General features: G+C 37.6%; 1 protein-coding gene across 1 annotated transcript; it reads right to left on the bottom strand.

Moving 5' to 3' along the window:
- Window positions 1-1,936: 1,936 nt before the first annotated feature.
- On the bottom strand, window positions 1,937-18,999 carry LOC106925282 (uncharacterized). Its single transcript, XM_014999536.2, has 10 exons — window positions 18,857-18,999; window positions 16,148-16,360; window positions 15,895-16,044; window positions 15,413-15,436; window positions 14,241-14,320; window positions 14,017-14,110; window positions 13,829-13,915; window positions 8,917-9,225; window positions 8,398-8,494; window positions 1,937-2,810 (listed from the first exon to the last, which is right to left on the bottom strand). Exons 1-9 carry the CDS (start codon window positions 18,963-18,965, stop codon window positions 8,442-8,444), a joined length of 1,119 nt encoding a protein of 372 aa, XP_014855022.2. The 5' UTR covers window positions 18,966-18,999; the 3' UTR covers window positions 1,937-2,810; window positions 8,398-8,441.
- Between the last annotated feature and the right edge of the window lie 661 nt (window positions 19,000-19,660).

The raw sequence follows: 19,660 nt of genomic DNA, 5'->3' as shown, positions 1-19,660 counted from the left end.
TGTTAAGTTCCCAAGCTGCATCTTCTTTTGAAACTTTTAGATTTACTCTATAAAAAATTCAGTGAATATGCACATTTTTTGCAAATGTATTCCACAGAACTGCAAATAGGCAGTATTACAACAGTATGTTAGTGCCATTGTAGATACAAAAAAAGAAGTAAATTTCTGCCAAAAAAACTCAGAAACTGTGAAATTAATCTCAAAAAAGGTCTAGAAAAACAAGGAAATTTCTCAGCTCCAAAAGTAAAAAAAAAAATGCAAGAAAAAAATCTGGAATTTTGAGAATAATCTTTGATGTTTTGTTGACAAAACTTTAAATTTTCAGAGCTTGAAAAGTTGAATGTCTGGAAGAAATAAACTCAGAAATCTTTAGATAAATTACACACTTTTTATTTTTAGAAGAAACAGATTGTGAAGTCGAAACTCTTTCAGAAATTTTCAGTGTTTTAAAAGTTGAAAATTCTCAACTTTTTGAGCTCACAAATGGCAATTCATGATGATGCATAAACAATTTCAACAATTCTGATTCTGAGATTAAAGTCAGGCTCCTGTAATCAAATCTGCCTTCTGAGATTGTCAATACCCTTTTTTATTTTGATCTTTTCAAGTGGGCCCTAATCCTCTTCCAAACTCACACACGCATCCCTACGGACAATTTTATGAGACAACTGTCATGATAAAGTCGGAGAACCTGGAGAACATGAAAACTCCAAGCAGGAAGAACCCGGGCAGGGATATGAACTGAAATGCACCATTGCTACCAACAGCACAGCTTGAACAGTTATGCTGAGATGTTTATCCATCAAGAGCCAACAGGTTTTGATTGAAGGTTGCAAAGATGGATAAATAAGAAGCTCAAACTGATTCTATAAAAGCTTGTTTTGACGTCAGAGCAGGAGGCTCACCCATGATGAACTTCGTGCCTCCTTAGAATAGCTGAATAAGATTCCCCCTGACATTCTCTTTGCGCCACTTTCTAGCATTCAAATCATCCAGGCCGATGTAAATATACTCTGCATAAATATAGAGGATACTGAGACCTCTGGATCCAGTTTCGAGGAAGAAGAGGTTTGTGTTCTGCTGCACTGAGGGGTTTGTTGCAGCGCATTCATGACTGCGGTCAGGTCTAAGCGCGCTCCTGCCGTCACCGCTGCACCGCAGGCTCAGTGCAACGTTTCACCTGCTTAATGGTGGATTAAACCCTTCTGTGGACACACCGATATATGCCATCGCTTGGTTTTAAACCGGAGCAGAAGTCCGTGGAAACAGGCTTAATATAACAGCTGGACCACTCCCAAAAACCAGGAAAGTCATCACCGTTTATACGGCTCGTGAAATTAAACAGGAAATGTATGTTAACTGAGCTTTATGGTGTGATAAATTGTGAAGTAGTATCCATGACTCTACACATATAGCATAAATAAAACAGTGGACTCTACATGATCGAGCTACTTAGTTCTTTGGATCCAGAGCAGAGTTATGACAACTAGAAACCATTGACCAGGCCCAACGTTTCATTGGACTGGAAATGGTAGAATCTGATAAGTTCTACCAGCTTTGAACATCTAAAAATAAAACAAAAGCCCAAATGAGAAAACTAATTTTGGTCACTTGTATCCATGACCTCGTTCTTTCGGTCATGACCAATCGAGAGCTTTGCCAATTCTCCTTTACAAAATTGCTCAATCTCAATCCATCGGATTGGTCATTTTAATGCATTATTATATTTTAATCTAAATCTTCGTAGCTGAATGCTTGGGGTTATTTTCCCAAACATCTGCCTCTATGTTGATGTTACAGGTGATGAGAGATGTTGGCTGTAGAGTTTGAAATGTTGACTGACATACATCTCCTCCTGGCCAATGGCAAAATGTGGCTTTACACTTTATCATGTAGCATTTTTGTTTTGCATGAAAAAATAAAAAAAGTGAACATGCAAATTTAACAGAAACATTTATTAGTTACAATAAACTCCAATCACAACTTTTAAAAAGAAAAAGAATCTAAAGATTGCAAACAGTTTTTAAACTTCAGTTCCAACTTTCTCATAACGTTTATAAATAGACCCTAAATGGTTTTGGCACACATCTCAAAAACACTAGTAAATAAACTAAATTTCAGAAAACATGAATAGTTCATGAATAAGAACTTTTTAAAGATGTAAATCTTATAAAATCACTATGGAGTTAAAAGTAAGATCAAGTAAAATATGAAATAATTGGCTTCAGAAAGTTTTAAGAACTTGAGTAAAGGACTGTGCAGGTTTTTTCAACTTCAACTGGGAGAATCTGAAGTTTTTAGCGAGATGTAGCAGCTTGCTTTAAACCAATAATTCCTTAATATTGATAAAAAAAAGTACTACTTCCATGTTACAAGACATTTTTCCAATGTTATAAATAAAATAATTTGCCAGTGGGACCAATACTTTTGATAAATGTTCAAGAATTATTGACTTAAAGCAACACTTACATGTTGCTAAAAAGTAAATGTAAGCTGGTTTTGTCTTGTTTCAAGTGTACCAAGATATCTGCAATAGAAACAAGACGAAAGTACCTGGAAAGATTTCTTATTTTTGCAGTTCATACATTCTTTGTGCTTTTAGGGGAAAAACATTTATTACAAGGTCATCACATACACAGTTTACTTTGTACATCAGACACCGAGTTGAAGCAGAAACCATGTAAAAATGATGTACAATATTTCACACTTTTACACAAAAATACACTTGGCAACAAGAGATCAAGCTTCAAACCCAGAGAATGAGCTGAAGTGAGTTAATCCTCTGCAGTCGATCTGGCTTCTTCTGCGTCCTGAAAGAGGAAGAGCAAAAGGACAGAACAATGAAAACAAAGCATCCTCTGCCACAGACACATATCCTCCTGCTTTTACTGCTTTAACTTCTGGTTTGACTAAGTCTATGAAAGCCTCATGCATGACCTTTAACCTCAAAAGGTGAAACATCTGTCAGAGGAAGAGGATAACTGATATAATCCCAGCTGAAAAGCGGTCTAGTTCCTGAAGTTTAGCATGAATTATTTGTCTAAATTTGCCCAAATTACTCAGTGGTCTTTGCACAATCATGACTTCAAGATGATTATGTCCAACAACTTTCACTAATGTCTTTAACTTTTTTTTTTTAAGGTTTTGTTGGCTCTAGTGGCCTCCACCTGAAAGCAGTTTGACAGGAAAGAGGGCCACGAGAGACGGGGAAGACACGTGGCAAACGTCGCCAGGCCGGGAACCGAACCCGCAGCCACCGGCACGAGGACCAGGGCCCCAGCACGCTGGCCGCGCCCCGCCCCTGTGCCACCACAGCACCCCCAAATGTATTTAACTTTTGTAACATTTGGTTTATTGAGGTATTTCTGCTCCCCCTCGTCTCCAGTTTTAAGTTTGTCGGTGCAAATCAGTTACAAATTGAGTTTAGAGTTGCTTTTGAACGACTTCTGGAGCTCAGAAATTTCATTGTTTTTTAATAGAAAATTTCTAAGATTAAACTCAAAATATTTTTGTTTTTTGGTGGAAATTTACTAAATTTTTCTGTCTATAATGGCCCTAAAATCACAGAAAGCAGGTTGCTGAAAGACATTTGGAAGGAAATGCCCAACTAAACTGGCTGAACTGCTCAACTTTCAAATTTACCTGCAGCAGGTCAATCTCACACTCTAGAACTTTAACTTTTTACTTGAGTTTATGCATGCAGTTAAGAAGAGCTAATCAAAACAGAAATTCTAAAAAAAAAAAAAAAGTTATAGCTGGAACTTTTTAAAAGTTTTTCAGAAGCATTTAAATATCTAAAGAAAACTGATTTGTAAAAATTGTTGATAGCTTTTTTTAGCTCCATACTTGACTTCACCTCAGCTCACTTTAACCATGATGATGAGAGACAGAGATCTAACGAAGCCGCTGTGTGAATGTGGCTGTTCGACTGCCTGAGGAATGTGGAGCTGCTGTAGCAGCAGGTGGATGAATGTCCATCCATCCGTCAGCAGGACTCCAGGCTGCCAACTCCTAAAAGCTCCGGACCTTTAAACCATCCAGAGGAGAACCAGGCAAGACCAAGTCACACAGTTTATTTCCATCTGATCTTCTTCACACTCCACATTGAGGTGGTTTGCTTAAGATGCAAACTTTCTGCCTTGCTGTGCAAAATGGTGTCCAGAACCGCCTCAACTCCATTGTAGCTGTTCAAGCTCTGAGAGAAGACATTCTCTCATCACCCCATGATTTGTTATGTTGCGACTCTGAAGGTTTTTGACACCAAAATCAGCTGGCTGGTTTTTCTTAAATGCTTGGGCTGTTTTTAGACTCAAATAGAAATACAAAAATGTGAATTTTGCATATAGGTCCTCTTTAAGCATCCAGCATGCAAAGGTGAGTTAAGTAAACTGTTTAAACCTAGAAGGATTACTCCAGCTCTTGTTCAGAAATATAAAGAGTAAATGGCTGTAGGCTTTCCTTAAAAGTATTAAAAACCTTTGCCGTGTTTATGTAAATTGTAAAGCAACTCAAAAGCTTATTAGACCAACATGTGTAAACATTTCTTGGATCTTTTTTGTACCCAAAATTGGGACAAAAATCTAACCCTTTGTAGTCCAAATCCTTGTTTTGAAACCCCAGTAAAGCTTTAGTATCTAGGCAAGGCAGAGTTGAAATCACACAGTGGGGTTGTTAACAACCAACCCACGTAAAGTTATTTCTGTGTTCCTTGCAAACTGTTGTCACTATGTCAGCCCCTCCCTCCCTCATTAAGAGCCGGTTGGCTTGGTGTAAAGACATGGAACGTACTCTACTAAATTAGGACGGGCTATAAAAATGTTACAGGCCACTTGAAGAAGTAAGAATCTAGATATTGTCACCATGTTAAATAGTTCTGGTGTAATTCACACCTGTTAAAATAAAAAGTAGCTCCCTGGCAAAATGAAAAGTATGTTTGAGCTATTAATAGGCAACTCACTTTGTACTTCCCAGTTTTAGGACAGCCATTCAGCTTAAGTACAAATTCTTATCACTGATTTTAAATAATTCCATGATACTTTCATATCTTCAACAGTTATATTTTTAATTTCCTCTCTTTTGTCACAATGTCCTCGTTTGGACAAACGTCCCAATAGCCTCTGTAACGGTAAATCAGATGACTGACACTAAAACAACAGTATTTCTCCATCGTCATGGTGAACCGTTTCATTAAAACCGTCTCACCTGTGACCTTTGGAAAGGCCCAACCGTGAACCTCTGCAGGTCACAGAAGTGAGGAAGCTTTAGCAGAAATATTGAAGCTTTAATTTTAACTATCTGAGGTAGCTGTGAGATTAACTCAGATTGAAGTAGGTTAGGTACTTACTCTGTAGTTCGATGACTCTTTTATGCCTTTTTATATGAACCTGGGCAGATATGGTTCAACACAAGTGAAATCATTGGTGATTTAAGACTTTTGCACCATATTGTGTCAGCTGAAACCAATGGGTTGGGTATAGATGAGGTTTCCCAAACTTTATCCAAACACCAACTGAAATTATGAACTAGTAAGCATTTTTCTTAAGTAGCTGCAGGTTTGTTATTGTTTATTTTCTTGTTTACATACTGGGCGTTTGGTGAGGTTATCATAATTTCACATAATTCATTAATGTCATCTTGATTTGCAGGTTGTTTTCTTCTTCAAACTAAAATCTGAGGTACAAATTTAGGGGAAAAGGGGCGGAGTCAGTTCTACCAGCTGTTTTAACCTTGCAGCGTAGAGGAAGAGTCAATCTGCGATTCCCAACAGTCCCTCCCTCTGTAGAGCTGCCCAGTTTAAACCACATCAAACCCCCTGAGCAGGACGTTTCTCTTCACCGTCATTAGTGACATTTTCCCAACCAGACCCATGAACTATTATGCTTACATTATCCTTCAAATGCTCCTACATTATTTTTCTGCTCTTACCAGCACTAACCAGTTCCTTCCAGTAACGACTTCTCCAATAAAACAAATTACTTTTTATTGTCATAGGGGTTTGTCTGTGAGACACTGAGGCCGTTTCCTCAAACATTAACTATCAAACATGAAAGCTGCGCTCTAACTGGAAAATAGCAGCGTAAAGAACAGGTCTAATTACGCAGCTGGAGTTTATGAGCTGTCAGCTCATGTCCATTATCTCTGGCTACAGCCTTTTTAACTCCGACTTACTCGTCTCATCGCAAACCAGGTGGGAATAAGGGTTCATGTTTTCATTTTCAGGTTAGACTGGTTTTATATTCATACTGGTTTTATATACATACTGGGCTAAGACTAGAGTCTGTATTTTCTTAAATCTATAAATTCTTGCCATTTATAACACTGCAAAGTCTGATTTTCAGTCCTTGGCAACATGATGCGAAGCGCATTGAGAGAGTGAGGAAGTGAAAAGCGGAGGACTTAAGTATTAAAAATTATGTCAACATCAGATCAAAAGCATCTAAAGTTATGTCTTAAGCCATTTTCTGTTTGATATTGCGTCACCCTTTGTAGATTTTTTTAAAGGTTCAACATCTCTGAATATCAATTATGCAATTATAGAGACTTTTAAGCTCCAGCTATAGTAATCTGACGAGATCTAAGATATAATCAGAGGATTTAAGCAACAATCTAAGACACAACAGACGTCTGGGAACTGCTTCACCATGCATAAACAGTTTGCAAAGAATCTTTACCTGTGCAAAAACTTTGAAGCTGCCAACAGGTTTTACTGATAGAATTAATGAGAGTAGAACTTAGTTACATTTTTCCACATTTTTTCTTAAAGTATCACAGGTTTAGATGCTGGAGATCACATAAATAACCAGAATATGAAAACCACATCCATGTACTGCTTCACTAGACCAGACGTGACTGTAGTGGTGATATTATGGTGAAAAGTGTGTTTTTCTTTCTGTGAGAAAAGAGCCGAACTGAGCCCGTCCTCTCAGGTGTGAGCTTATCACCAGTTGTGAGGAGCAGTGTGAATGCCTTCGCCCCGGGCTGCTGCAGCCCAAAGTGTTGATGAGCAGAAGGAAGAGGAAACTGGTGCAGGTGTGGACCTCACATCCTGGAGCATTTGATGATTAGATTGACAAGGGCCAGGTTTCTACTCGCGCTGCAAGACACTCATCCATCCGTAGCAGCCAGTTAAAGGAACGAAAGATTAAAGTCAACGGTTTAATATTTCCAGAACAAGAGAAATTTAGTTATAAACATGTTTTTTTAGTTGTTATCATTGTATTGGGTTTACAAACCCCATTTTCAACTGCAATTTTATTTTGCCCATCAAAATAAATCAAAGCAAAAATATTCAAATATAAGGAAAAGGAAGTAGAGTATGCTTGTTTTATCTCACTTCAATAATTTTAACAACAAAGTCTAATTAATAAAAATGTATCAACTATGTGACAAAAACATCAACTAAATTTCAATAATCTTTGTGTTTTAATAAGACAATATGTTTATGCCTCCTTGTGAAACTGTTTTATTCATGAAGTTTGCTGAACTCAACACTCACATTACTGTGAAATGTATACAGAAACAAAACCACTATTTAAAGATGTGAAATGCATGTTTGTCACAATTCAGTGTTTCAGAACATCAGTGGCATGACCTTAAAAACAGTTCATGCTGGAAAACGAGGCAGAATTACAACAATTCTGCAAAGATGAGGTCAAAATTCCTGCACAGCTGTGAAAGACTCACTACAAGTTATTGCAAATGCTTGTTTGCAGTTGTTACTGCTATGGGTGAAACAACCAGTCATTAATGTCAGGGAGAAATCAGTTTTTCGCACAGGGCCGTGAAGGTTTTGATGTTTTTCTCCCAGGAAATCGAACTCACTGCACAGTTAAAGTGTAGTTTCCTTCTTTTATAGGAATCGTGGTTATTAAAAGACTATTTTTTTGCTCTGAACTAAATTTGGTCCATTTGAAATTTCACTAACTTCCATATTGCATGCTATAAAAGCAGAGAATTCATTAGGTCACTGTAAAAGAAACTAACGGCATTTTTGATAATTAAATTGTCTCAGACCTTTTGCATGAATGTTGAATATGAAATGATGCACAACCCAATAGCTGCTGACTTTAAAAATAAAAATGGAAAAATAAGAAAGCAAAATGTTACATGTTTTTATGCTGTTTTATTTTAGAGTAGTTTTTGCAGTGTGTATTTTTAACCACCAGCTGACAGGCTATATACAATTTAGGGAAAAGCACAGGCCATAATTATAGAGTTAATGGTTATGAGTTTTCTATTTATAACAGATTAAATCAGGACAGGAAGCTGTAACTCCAGCCGATTGAATGTGGTGTGTTGACTTGTAGCCTATAATGTGGAGAAGGGGGTGCCGCCATTTTACGAGCACCTTAACAGGCTGAGCAGCTGAAGCTCAACATGCATCAGCTGCTGTCTTACCTCGTCTCTGAGGGACAGCAGGAATCCAAGGTGGACACCGCACCTCACACTGGACAGTCCACACCGACTTCCCAGATTGTGTTGCTCCTCTGCCAGTCTGTGAACCAGTGGGATAAGTTTGCAAAGTGATTATTGTATTTTGAGGATGTTTAGAGGAGCTCAAGCTTTTCAGATTATCCATTTCATATCATACAGATTCAACAAATATGGAAAAAATCCTGTAGCTTTAAGATATAAGAGTGTCCTGATGTGCCCAGGAGTTTCAGTATCTGGCTCAACAACAACTCTGTCAATGTGCCTGTACATCCAACATACTGGTTTATGACTACTCAGCCTCATACAAACTCCTGATAGGACCAATATTAAAATCAGTCTCAAGCCTTCAGACACTTTTGACTGAAAGTTGGACGACCACGAATGATTTTGAACTCATGGTGCCCATTTTAAGACCTTCGCAAATTATAACATTTATGAAAACAGACTATAACTACTGAGTGGAGATATGACCTGAACACCAACCTCTCCTCTGGCTGCGGCCAGAGTTGTTGCTGTTGTTCTCATTCGTCTCCTTCAGTGACTCCACCGAAGTCTTGTTGGAGACGGCACCTTCATCATCGGTTTTCTCTTCAGCAGGAGGGTCCACGGGTGCAGAGGAACTCTGCTTGGCGTCATCCGCTTTTGGTTTTTCCTCTGAAGTGTCTGGAGACGGAGCTGCAGCTGGAGCTTCTGGTGGAGCAGCAGGTGAAGCTTCTGGTGCCGGTGCAGCTGCAGCTTCGGGTGGAGCAGCAGCCTCAGCGCTGGGTGCAGCAGCAGATATGGCAGCCTCTTCTGAACAAAATCAAATATCGACATTGATTAACACATACTTTCATTTTTATGACAGTTACTGCAAGGCAGGGGTGTCCAAACGTTTTGCAGCGTGGGCCAAAACTGTAGACTCAAAGTAGCAAAAAACCAGAAACAACAACATAAAATCAAGCAGATAAAGTGGCCCGATATTTATTGTAGATTCAAACCTTGAAAAAGATTTTTATGACCATGTATTAGGGACATCGTTGACAGAAAAAAATAAGTAAATTTCCGCCAATAACTCCAAAATTTTGACATTTAAAATTCTGAAATTTTTTGATATTTAAAAATGTTATATAGTTTTTCCAGCAAATGTGATGCTTTTTTTTGTTTTTTTTTTTGTTTTTTTTCTGAGATTGCTCAAAAATGTTGGCAAAATCTCTTTTGTCAGAAATGTACTACTTTTTTTCTTTTGCATGTTTACTGTGCTAAATAGTAAAGTAATAGTACTGTAGATTTCCTTTTCTTTTGGGCTCAATCAAATACATTATTTTCAGGAATAAGAACAGGATTTGGGTCACTTTGTTTCAAAATGCTTGGCATTTACAGCCAAGTTTAAGAAAGAATAAAAGCTCACTTGGGTGCAGCGAAGTTGGTTTCTCAGTAAAAGTCTCTGGGTAAACTTGGTTTCACCTTTTGTTAAAACTTGGTTACAAGAAGACGAATACTTTGTGTTGTAGTTTACATTGTGCTGTGCAAGAAGATTATGATGGTAACAATTTTTACCCTGATTACAAATGAAAAGCTTCCATCTGCATCTATGGGCCAAATTTAGAAAGAAAGCAACACTTTCATGCAACGCAACCGTTGCAGCTCAGGTTGCGTAAAATTTTCAGGTAATTTCTTCATCATTCACATGTTTTATGCAGAGCTGCTCAGCAGTAGAAACCTTTTCACCCATCCTGCCTGAGGCATTTTTGTACACAGGCAGCAATTCTCCTGTGCGACGCCGTTGTTAGGGGGCCAGCGAGTTTATAATGAGGCGACTGATTACTGGGCAGCTCCTAACAAGCCAGAGACATGCAGCTGTTTGGAGTCTGTGGGAAAGTCGGGTTGCCCCATCATTACCTGACCCAGTTTTCACAGCAGGGAAAGGCGAGACGAGGGGAATAGGAAGGCGTTTGATGATCAAAGCATAAATCTACCACTACCATAACCTATAATATCACTTTCTGCTTATTATTCTCTTTTTAAATGCTGGGAATTTGGTTCTTGTCTCACATACAACAGCAACATAGAACCACAGCAGGAGCTGTAGTCTGCTGGTGAAGTCGATTGTCTTCAGGCGATTTCCAGAGGAGGACTGGCCAAATTCTCTGAATGCCAATTGTTTCCCTGGTTTTCTTCTTTTAAAAAAATGGCCTCGATAATTCTGCCATGTTGGCACCCAGGAAGGTTTTTACTTACAATGTGGGTGTTACTTCACTTCATGTCCTCATTATGATTTCCCTGTGGCTCAGTTTTCAACATAGACTGAAGACCCTTTCACTAACTTTGTGGTGCTACTTCAGAAATATCTGCAAGGAATTTTGCAAGTTTTTCCTTCTTTGAATCCCTTCCAAAGGAAAAAGATTAGAAAAGGTAGCAACCACACCGATGAGGCACACAAACATTTTTAAAACAACAAAAACCATTTAACCAATAAATCATTATTGATATAAATTTGTTATAAAAGTATTACTGATTGCACTTTAAAAATCAGGTAACTTTATGTTATTAAAGGTAAAGTTTAAACAGTAATGATTTCCTGGTTAATGTCAAGTTGTCATAACAAAGACATTTTGAATAATGTCAACTTTGTATTAAAAGTGTCATAATTTACCGAATGGCGCTTTATGACAACAGTCATAAATATTCATGAAGACTTATTCATGTTCATGACAGGTGTTATGACATGTTTATGACAGTGTCATGTCAGTCTTATTCAACCCCCTTCAAATAAAGTGTTACCCAAAAAACTGACAAAATAGGATTTTGTCAGTTTTTCTGACTCTGTGTTTTAAGTTTTTTTTCCCATCCAGCTGTAAGTAAGATTTTCCTAATAAAGTGCCACTGATACAAATCGAGCATCAAAAAGGTGAAAAAAAAAGTTGATTTCAGTGAGTTTCAACCTGGATGGGCAGGGCTGGGTATTTCAGAAACTGCAGATCATAACACTCCCTCCGCTGCCTTAGCTAAAGGCATCGGTCCTCGAAGTTCCACCCACACAGGGGATTTCACTTACTGCACCTGATTAGACCTTCCTCATGTCAGTGGAACCTGTGCAGACTCTGAGCTCATGTCCACGAAACACCTGTAGGTATTGCTGCTGAAAAATGCTGCTTAATGTGTTAATTCTTCTGATTCCCTTCAAAGCTGAGATAATGAAAAACTCCAAGTTCTTGAAATAAAACTGCGTCATCATCTTACTGTCAGTGGTCATGTAATAAAACAAAGTTTCCTGTCATTTAACTTTCCAAATTAGCTCAGGAAATCTTTAAAAAAAAAAAAAAGTAGCTTTTTTTTCTGCCAGCAGGCCTTTTATGCAAATGTTGAGGGTTAGCTTTTCTGGATGGAAAAATGTTGCAAGCACTGAAGTAATCATTTTGAGGAAGAAACACTTCTCCTGATGATAAGAAACATTTTACATTTGTCACAAGAAGATGATTCAGAGGAGTAAATTTGGGAGTTTTTTTTTTATTGCAGCACAAACAAACAAACAAACACACCATCTGACAGCTGTTTGCAGCAATTACCACTGGGAAATAAAAAGCAAAGGAAAACATTTTCTGTTTTTTTCGGCTGTTTCTTTTCACAGGAAGTAAATCTTATGGGATTAAACCGTCCCTAAAATCAGCAGCCTCCATTTAACTCCAGTATGGCTCAAGGCAGAATGACGAGCCCAGACATGATGACGCCGTTTACCTGTAACCCACCAACTCCCCCAGAACAAAGCAGAAACACTTTGTACATTTACAAGCAAATGTGAGCACCTTGGTCTCAAATGAGGATTCTGCCTAATAAAATAACCAACTAACAAAGACAGGAAGTTGCACGATTAAATACTTTATCTTTTTTACTTTTCAAATTTCAAAACAACTTTCAAAATTTCTCCAACTGGCCACTTAAACTGTACAGAAAACCACAGTGTTAAAAGGCACCGGCCACATTAAAAGCTCCATCTGAGCTTCTGTTTCCACCCTGTGGTCAATCAGAGTACTGCAGCTCATTTGCCTCCGATCAGGAAGTCGTTCCGTCACCAATATTTCAAAACATTTTTTGGGTGGGATCGGAAACAATGATGAAACTTGTGTTCTACCAAAAGCCAACAGTAACCGAAAAACAACAAAACCAAACTTCCTTTCATATCAGAGGACGTGTTACAAAGATCTGCATCCTTTTCTACAGGCAAACCCAGAAGCTTTATAACCCACAAAAACTTCTGCACTTTGTGGCTTCACCATCTTTTGCCTCTTTTCCACGCAAATTCCTGTGGTATGCCAAAGAAAATTAAAAAATGTTTTCAGTTTTAAAGTGATTCACCATCCTGGTGTTCTTGGTGCTTGAAGTTGATCAGTTTATTATCTTCTGTTTCTTTACCACTTTTTTTTTTTTAAACTGACCGCATGTTCTCACTGTGGTGATGTGGAGTTTCATGACCACATGTCCAAAATTTAATTATGTTGCCATTTAAGCTTCTTTGTTACCACATTGTAATGCAATGTTCCATTGTAGGGGAAGATTCACAGATCATCCCCAAATTGCCCTGAACTGCTATAAAAAGTTGTTTTTGTGGGACATTTTGATTGCACTCTTTATTTATGACAGTATTTGGCAGACTGTGAGGAACAGAAGCAATCCAACACATTTAGATTTCTAACATGTTGGACTTGTTTTCTTTTCCTGGCAAATGCTTTTCTTAATGCATCAGAAGGAAGGTTCCTAAGATAGAATGATACTGTGCTAATACTTTATTGCAATGAGTTTACTAATTAGATTGATAATGAGATTTCAGATGGATCCTTTCACAAAATGAAATCAGATTACCATGTCTAACAAAAAAAATGAATTCAGTAAAAAATAATTTTGTTTGATTTAAAGCAAACTTTCTAAGCTAACAAATATCTTAATAATGCATTTATTTTAAATGTGCACATAATGCTAATGCTTTTAAGATAAGAAGGTAAGATTGTTGCCACAGCAAGAACTTGTAGTCATGAGTACCAGATCTAAACAGGAAGAAGAAGTTGGTCAGTTTTAGGTTTCTGAGAATCAGCGTCATCAGCTGTCACCACCCATATTTGTTGTAAAATAATATTGACGCGTTTTTGTATTAAAAAACACTCTATACAAGTTATAAATGCACTCTCATACTTACATCATGAAACTTAGATGGTTAAAAGATAGTTAGCTAAATGTGTGAACCAAACTTCCTCTTCTTTTATGTTATTAGGAAAGAGGAAGGAAAACAGCACACAATTCGCCTGCAACTCATGCCTACACGAGTTATTACAAATACGTAATTTACACACTACATTTTTTGTTTGCTTATTATTATTATTATTATTATTATTATTTAACAAAAAAATAACATAAAACTCACCTTTTTTCTCTTCCTGTGTTTCAGGTGCTGCTTCTGGTCCTTTTGGCTCAGTAGCTGCCGCTTCTGTGCTATTAAAGGTTTTCAGACCTGAAAAGTGTACAATTTTTTTTTAATTAAACAAACAAGGCTTGTTTGATCTAAATTATGTTTCCTTTGAGGTTATAGTTTTTTGGAAATGTTGGCCGGACCGTTTTGAGGCGCAGACTCAGCACGGACTTCCGGGTCCATGGTGCCGAGTGGGACGTTTTCATCGGGGCTAGCGGCAAAATCAACATTGTAGCGCTGCAAAAGAAGGCAGTCAGTCAATGTTTTAGTTATCATGTGCAATCTTTAGACAGAGCATTTTATTTTGCACTGAATAATTAGCCCTATAAGATTCAACGTGGCTGAATTAAAGGCCTGCTCCTCTTACCCTTCCTCTTCTCCGTGACACGACGCAAGCGACAGCAAACACAACGATTACAAGGGCGATTACGACCACGACGATGATTCCTGAAGACAGAGCAGCAGGGATTGTGAATAAAGAGAACACGTTTCATTATGTTCACCTGTCAGTAGCTCCTTCTCAACGGGCGGGGCTTAGTCAGCTTCAGCCAGATTTGCTTCCATTTTCAGATTGTGCGCAAACGGAAACAATGCGGGGTTTTTATGGAAGTCAATTCACTATAAGCAACTAAGCATCAATCAACTATCCATACAGATACATATTAATACACAAAGCAGGCAACGTGCATATGTAAACATAATAAAGAATTTCTTTTTATCTTTGCAATAATACAGCACTCTACTGAATCTACTGAATGTGTAATATTTTTCTTAATTTATCTGTTTTTGGTTTCTTTAGACACAGATTGTTCCACATATTTGTTCCATAAACGCAAATTTAACTTTCCATTTGTTTAATTGTGATTTTTTCTCTTATCTTGGATCTGCTTAAATTATAAATGCTATCTCATTTAATACATCTTTTGATATACTGAGAAATTTTTAATGAACTGGCTTGTGTACACACTGCTCACACTCTCCCTTTCTCTCTGCTATGCTACAGCTGGTTCACCATAACATCCTGCTACAAATGCTAAGGCTAGTTAGCATGGCCACTGAATGAAATAGGAAGTTGCTTCTCTGTCATTAGCACATTGGCAGAGTACACAAGATTGATTGACAGCGCTAAGACCCTCCTCCTGGCTCTGATTGGTTGTTTTTGACTGGGTGAGGCACTTTTCTTCAGATGGGATAGTGGATCAGAGAGGAGATGGAGGAGTTAGTTTTTCTTTTTTGACAGATTATCTTTCTCATGCTGTACTGTCATGACCCAGTGACAGTTTTAACAAATATGTAAATAACATATTTTCCTCCAAATGTAACATAGACTACTTGAAAGGCTACAGTTGAAATTAAAATGTTCCTCATCAAACTGACAAAGAGATATCAATATATTTGTAATCAGGCAGTAAATGGAGTCTTATTTAGGTCTGATGGACTCATACAGGTTTTGGATTTAAATTCTGTCTTTCTGTGCTTGTTGAGAGGTTGTTGAGAGGTTGGCTTTATTTTAACCTCTGAAACAGAAAAAAAACTCACCGGTAGTCTCGTTTGACCCTCCTTCTGTAAGAAATGCAAAATGTTGATTTTCAAAGAGGAAATATTTCACAAACACACCAAACAAAATTAGGAACCTACTGTTGTTTGTCACATTTTACTTCATAAGTGATGCATTTGAAATTAAACTTTCAGGTGAATACGCATGCTGTGTTTACAACACAAACAAAGTTTTATATTCAAATTTATCTATTTATTCACATTAAAATAATGATATGATATAAAAGACATTTTTTCCAAAAAAGTCCTATGGAGATCAATTTTCTCCATATGAATGCTCAGGAGTGGATGTGGGGAGTCAGATCTGTCCAACAAAACCTGATCCACTTCCTGTTTTATTGTGGGAGTAATTTGCTCCCGAAAAAAATAATAATTGTGAATTAACTTTCATATCATGTTTTAGGGATTCTTTTTATACAAATATGTCTACAGCATGTGATTGCTCTGTAGCCGCTGCAGCTTACTGTTTTTGGGGTTTGTTTTGGTTGTTGGTCTTCCTGTTGTTATCTTTTTTGTAGATAAAAATGTTTTAGTTGTGGGAGTCAGAGTAGACATAGATGAAGGCTTCATGGGGGTGGTACTGTAGGCGACACCTCCACCACTGGTCTGGGTTTCTAAAAATCATAAACATATTAGGAATTCTTAAAGATGTTAAGAAAAGGAATAAATGTGACTTGAAGGAGAAAACATTTAGTGGCTTGTGTTCATGGCACTCACCATTCCTGTCTCCTGGAGTAGCTGTGGTGTTGGTGTTACTATCAGATGCATTCATGCTTCCGTTGGTCTCCGGGGTTTTCAAGGTCTCTGTGGTGATGCTGGTGGTCATGGAAGAGGTACTGGTATCTACTGGGCCAGTGGTTGTGGAGATAATGGGTTCTGGACTACTGGAATCCTGGGTTGTGCTCATCTGAACGGAGGTCAAAGCCAGTCCTACAGAAAAACAGTTAAGTGGTAGATATGTTATTAGCATTACATTCAAGCTGTCTTGACAACTCAAATTGCTTTTGGGCCCTTTGTTTCAGCTCGTTTTTAGGGAACCAGCACCACAGTGGATCATCTACCTCCATCTCACCAAAGTATCCTTCCACAGCTTCTGAAATGCTGCTTTATCTTGTCAGAAAAACAAACAAACTTGTGACCTAGTTTATAGGACTTGAAAAGGGACTGGAGCCTCATCATTTTTCACTGACTGCCATTTTGATCAGATATTACCAAACCTCTTCCACAGAGTGGCGTAACAGTATCCTATAATAAAACTAATATCATTGCATTATGTTTATAAGTTTTGTGAATGCTAGGAAACAAGTTTGCTCAGTTAGCATTGGTGGTCTCTTTCATCCTCTGAGCTCGGGTCCTCTACCAGAGGCCTGGGAGCTTGAGGGTTCTGCGCAGTATCTTGGCTGTGCCTAGAACTGCACATTTCTGGACTGAGATGTCTGATGTTGTTCCTGGGATCTGTTTGAGCCACTGCTCCAGTTTGGGGGTGACTGCCCCGAGGGCCCCGATGACCACAGGCACCACTGTGGTCTTCACCTTCCAGGCCTTCTCCAGTTCCTCTCTGAGGCCCTGGTATTTCTCCAGTTTCTCATGTTCCTTTTTCCTGATGTTGTGGTCACTTGGTATTGCTACATCCACCACAACGGCTTTCCTCTGTTCTTTATCCACCACCACAATGTCCGGTTGGTTCGCCATTACCATCTTGTCTGTCTGGATCTGGAAGTCCCACAGGATCTTAGCTCGGTCATTCTCCACCACCTTTGGGGGTGTTCCCCACTTTGACCTCGGGGCTTCCAGTCCATATTCGGCACAGATGTTCCTGTACACTATGCCCGCCACTTGGTTATGTCGTTCCATGTACGCTTTCCCTGCCAGCATCTTGCACCCTGCTGTTATGTGCTGGACTGTCTCAGAGGCCTCCTTGCACAACCTACACCTTGGGTCTTGTCTGGTGTGGTAGATCTGAGCCTCTATTGCTCTGGTATTTATTATATATATATATATATATATATATATATATATATATATATATATATATATATATATATATATATATATATATATATATATATATATACTTAGATTCAACTGTTTGTTATTGACTCTCAATGCTACATTTGTTAGCACTTTATCCTACTGGCAAGACATGTCAGTGGTACTCAAGCAATTTATCAGGACAAACTCTCACTGATAACGTCAATTCCTTCAATGCCAATTTACCTTTAAAGCACATTAAAAAACACATTATTTTGACCAAAATCAGTGGATTGCCATCTATTCATGGTTCAGTATTCACAGATTTTCTGCAGGACCAAAACTCCAAATTAGTTGCAGAAATGTAATTTATTTATTAATTTATTCAAAAGAAAAATTTGGCGCTCCCTAAGACGTTAGCTTCTGTAGTAGAGCTAAGACTGAAACACTGTGTATATTAGTGCATATGAAGGTATATTTAGTGTTTGAACTATTACAATAGGCAGTTCTAAAGGTTTTAACAGAGGGTTCGTTTTACTCTATACTAAGAAACACCAAAAATTATGACAAAAATAATAACATATTAAAATAAAACAAAAAGTTTTATTTTAATATAAACCCACTAATTTGTTCAAAGAGTGGGTCCTGCAGCTGCAAAGGACCCCAGTTTATTGCTTTTGGTTAATGGAAAATGCAACATTATTTAAATAGTAGACCTTCTACAAACTGGTGAACAATGGATGTTTTTTGGATATTAAGTCCCAGTACATCAGTGAACAACGTCTTTTCTTCCTTTGTTCCAATTCTCAGTTTGAGCCACACTAAGTCATCTTCACTGCGTACGGAGCAACATTCTGTCTCTCATTCTGTCAAAACTTAGCATAATGAAGTTGAGGCATGCAGTCTCTCAGCTTCAAGTAAACATTTTGATTTTGTTAATTAATCAATGCAAACTGATGCCAGGAAGCTAAAGACGAGGGAAAGACTGTGACTTTGAAAACCAAACAAAAAAAAGAAAATCCTAAGTAACATCCATTATAATGGATGAGAGTAGTATGATGACCTCTTTCTTGTATGTGCCGTATATTATTTGCTACATCTTAGACAGGAGTTCCTTGAAAAAGAGGTTTTTAATCTCAATGGGTCGTTCCTGGTTAAACAAAATATTAATACTACAGATTATTTAATGGTTGAAAATTCAAGTTATTGCTCTATTTTGCAATCATATTTAGCAATTTGGGAACAAAAGAGAACACAAATGCACATACCCATGTACATTACATTAAAATATTGTTGAAAAGGGTACAATTGTACTTTTAAGACAAAAAATATATGTAATTTAAATTTTTGTATAAGACATCTACAGTTCTGATGACTGACATTACCTCTATTTATTCATTTGCAAATAATCAGAACATGTTTCTATTATAAAATATAGATAAAATGTTCTCTTACCAAGGTAAAACAAATAAATTGATGGCATTTTGAGCTTGTTTGATGACACCAGTCCAAAAGTCCAGAAAGATAATGAGTACAGCTCCGCATTTAGAGGTGATGCATTCATATGGTGAGGTACTTCCTTAGTTCTTCAACGTATTGCACGTATCTGAAGAAACAAAAAGAGGATCAACGCCTGCCTGTGACCACAGCAGGATGCTAAAAAAAACAACAAAAAAACACTGTTGCTCAAACAGGTTAGAGGAGAGGAAACTGCTGCTCTGCCACTTCAGTTTTTCTTAAACGAGTAAAGAGAAAAACCTTTTTTATTATTTTAAAAATGTGCTTTTTAATATAACACTTTAATGGGTTAAAACAGAGGATTTCTTGTCCTGTTCCTGAGACACTGAGAATGTTGCATAATAGTTCTGTCTGTAGCAGGTAGCTATTTAGGTTTACGCTCACTAGATGTCACTGTGACTAAGGAAAAACACATTATATGGACGAACAGCAAATGACCAGAACACTTGTCATTAAATTTACACCACAACAAAATCCATTCATATATAATCAATGTGCTTTCCTCTTAGATGCAAAATCTGCTTTAATTAATTAAATATTAATGAGGTGCTTTGTTTTTGTTATTTGAATTGAAATATTTCCAGAGGTGGGCAAAGTTGTACTCAAGTAAGAGAAGAACTATTTCAGCATATTTTCACTCAAGCAAAAGTAAAAAGTTGCTGTCTAAGGAATTACTCAAGTAAGGATAAAAAATATTTGGCAAAAAAATCTACTCAAGTACTGAGAAACTGATCAAATATT

This window comes from Poecilia mexicana, unplaced genomic scaffold (genome assembly GCF_051168715.1).
Source record: "Poecilia mexicana isolate PSO_F unplaced genomic scaffold, ASM5116871v1 scaffold_1, whole genome shotgun sequence".
NCBI lineage: Eukaryota > Metazoa > Chordata > Actinopteri > Cyprinodontiformes > Poeciliidae > Poecilia > Poecilia mexicana.
The sequence above is the reverse complement of the archived record's forward strand: the minus strand, read 5'-3'. Positions and strand labels throughout refer to the sequence as shown.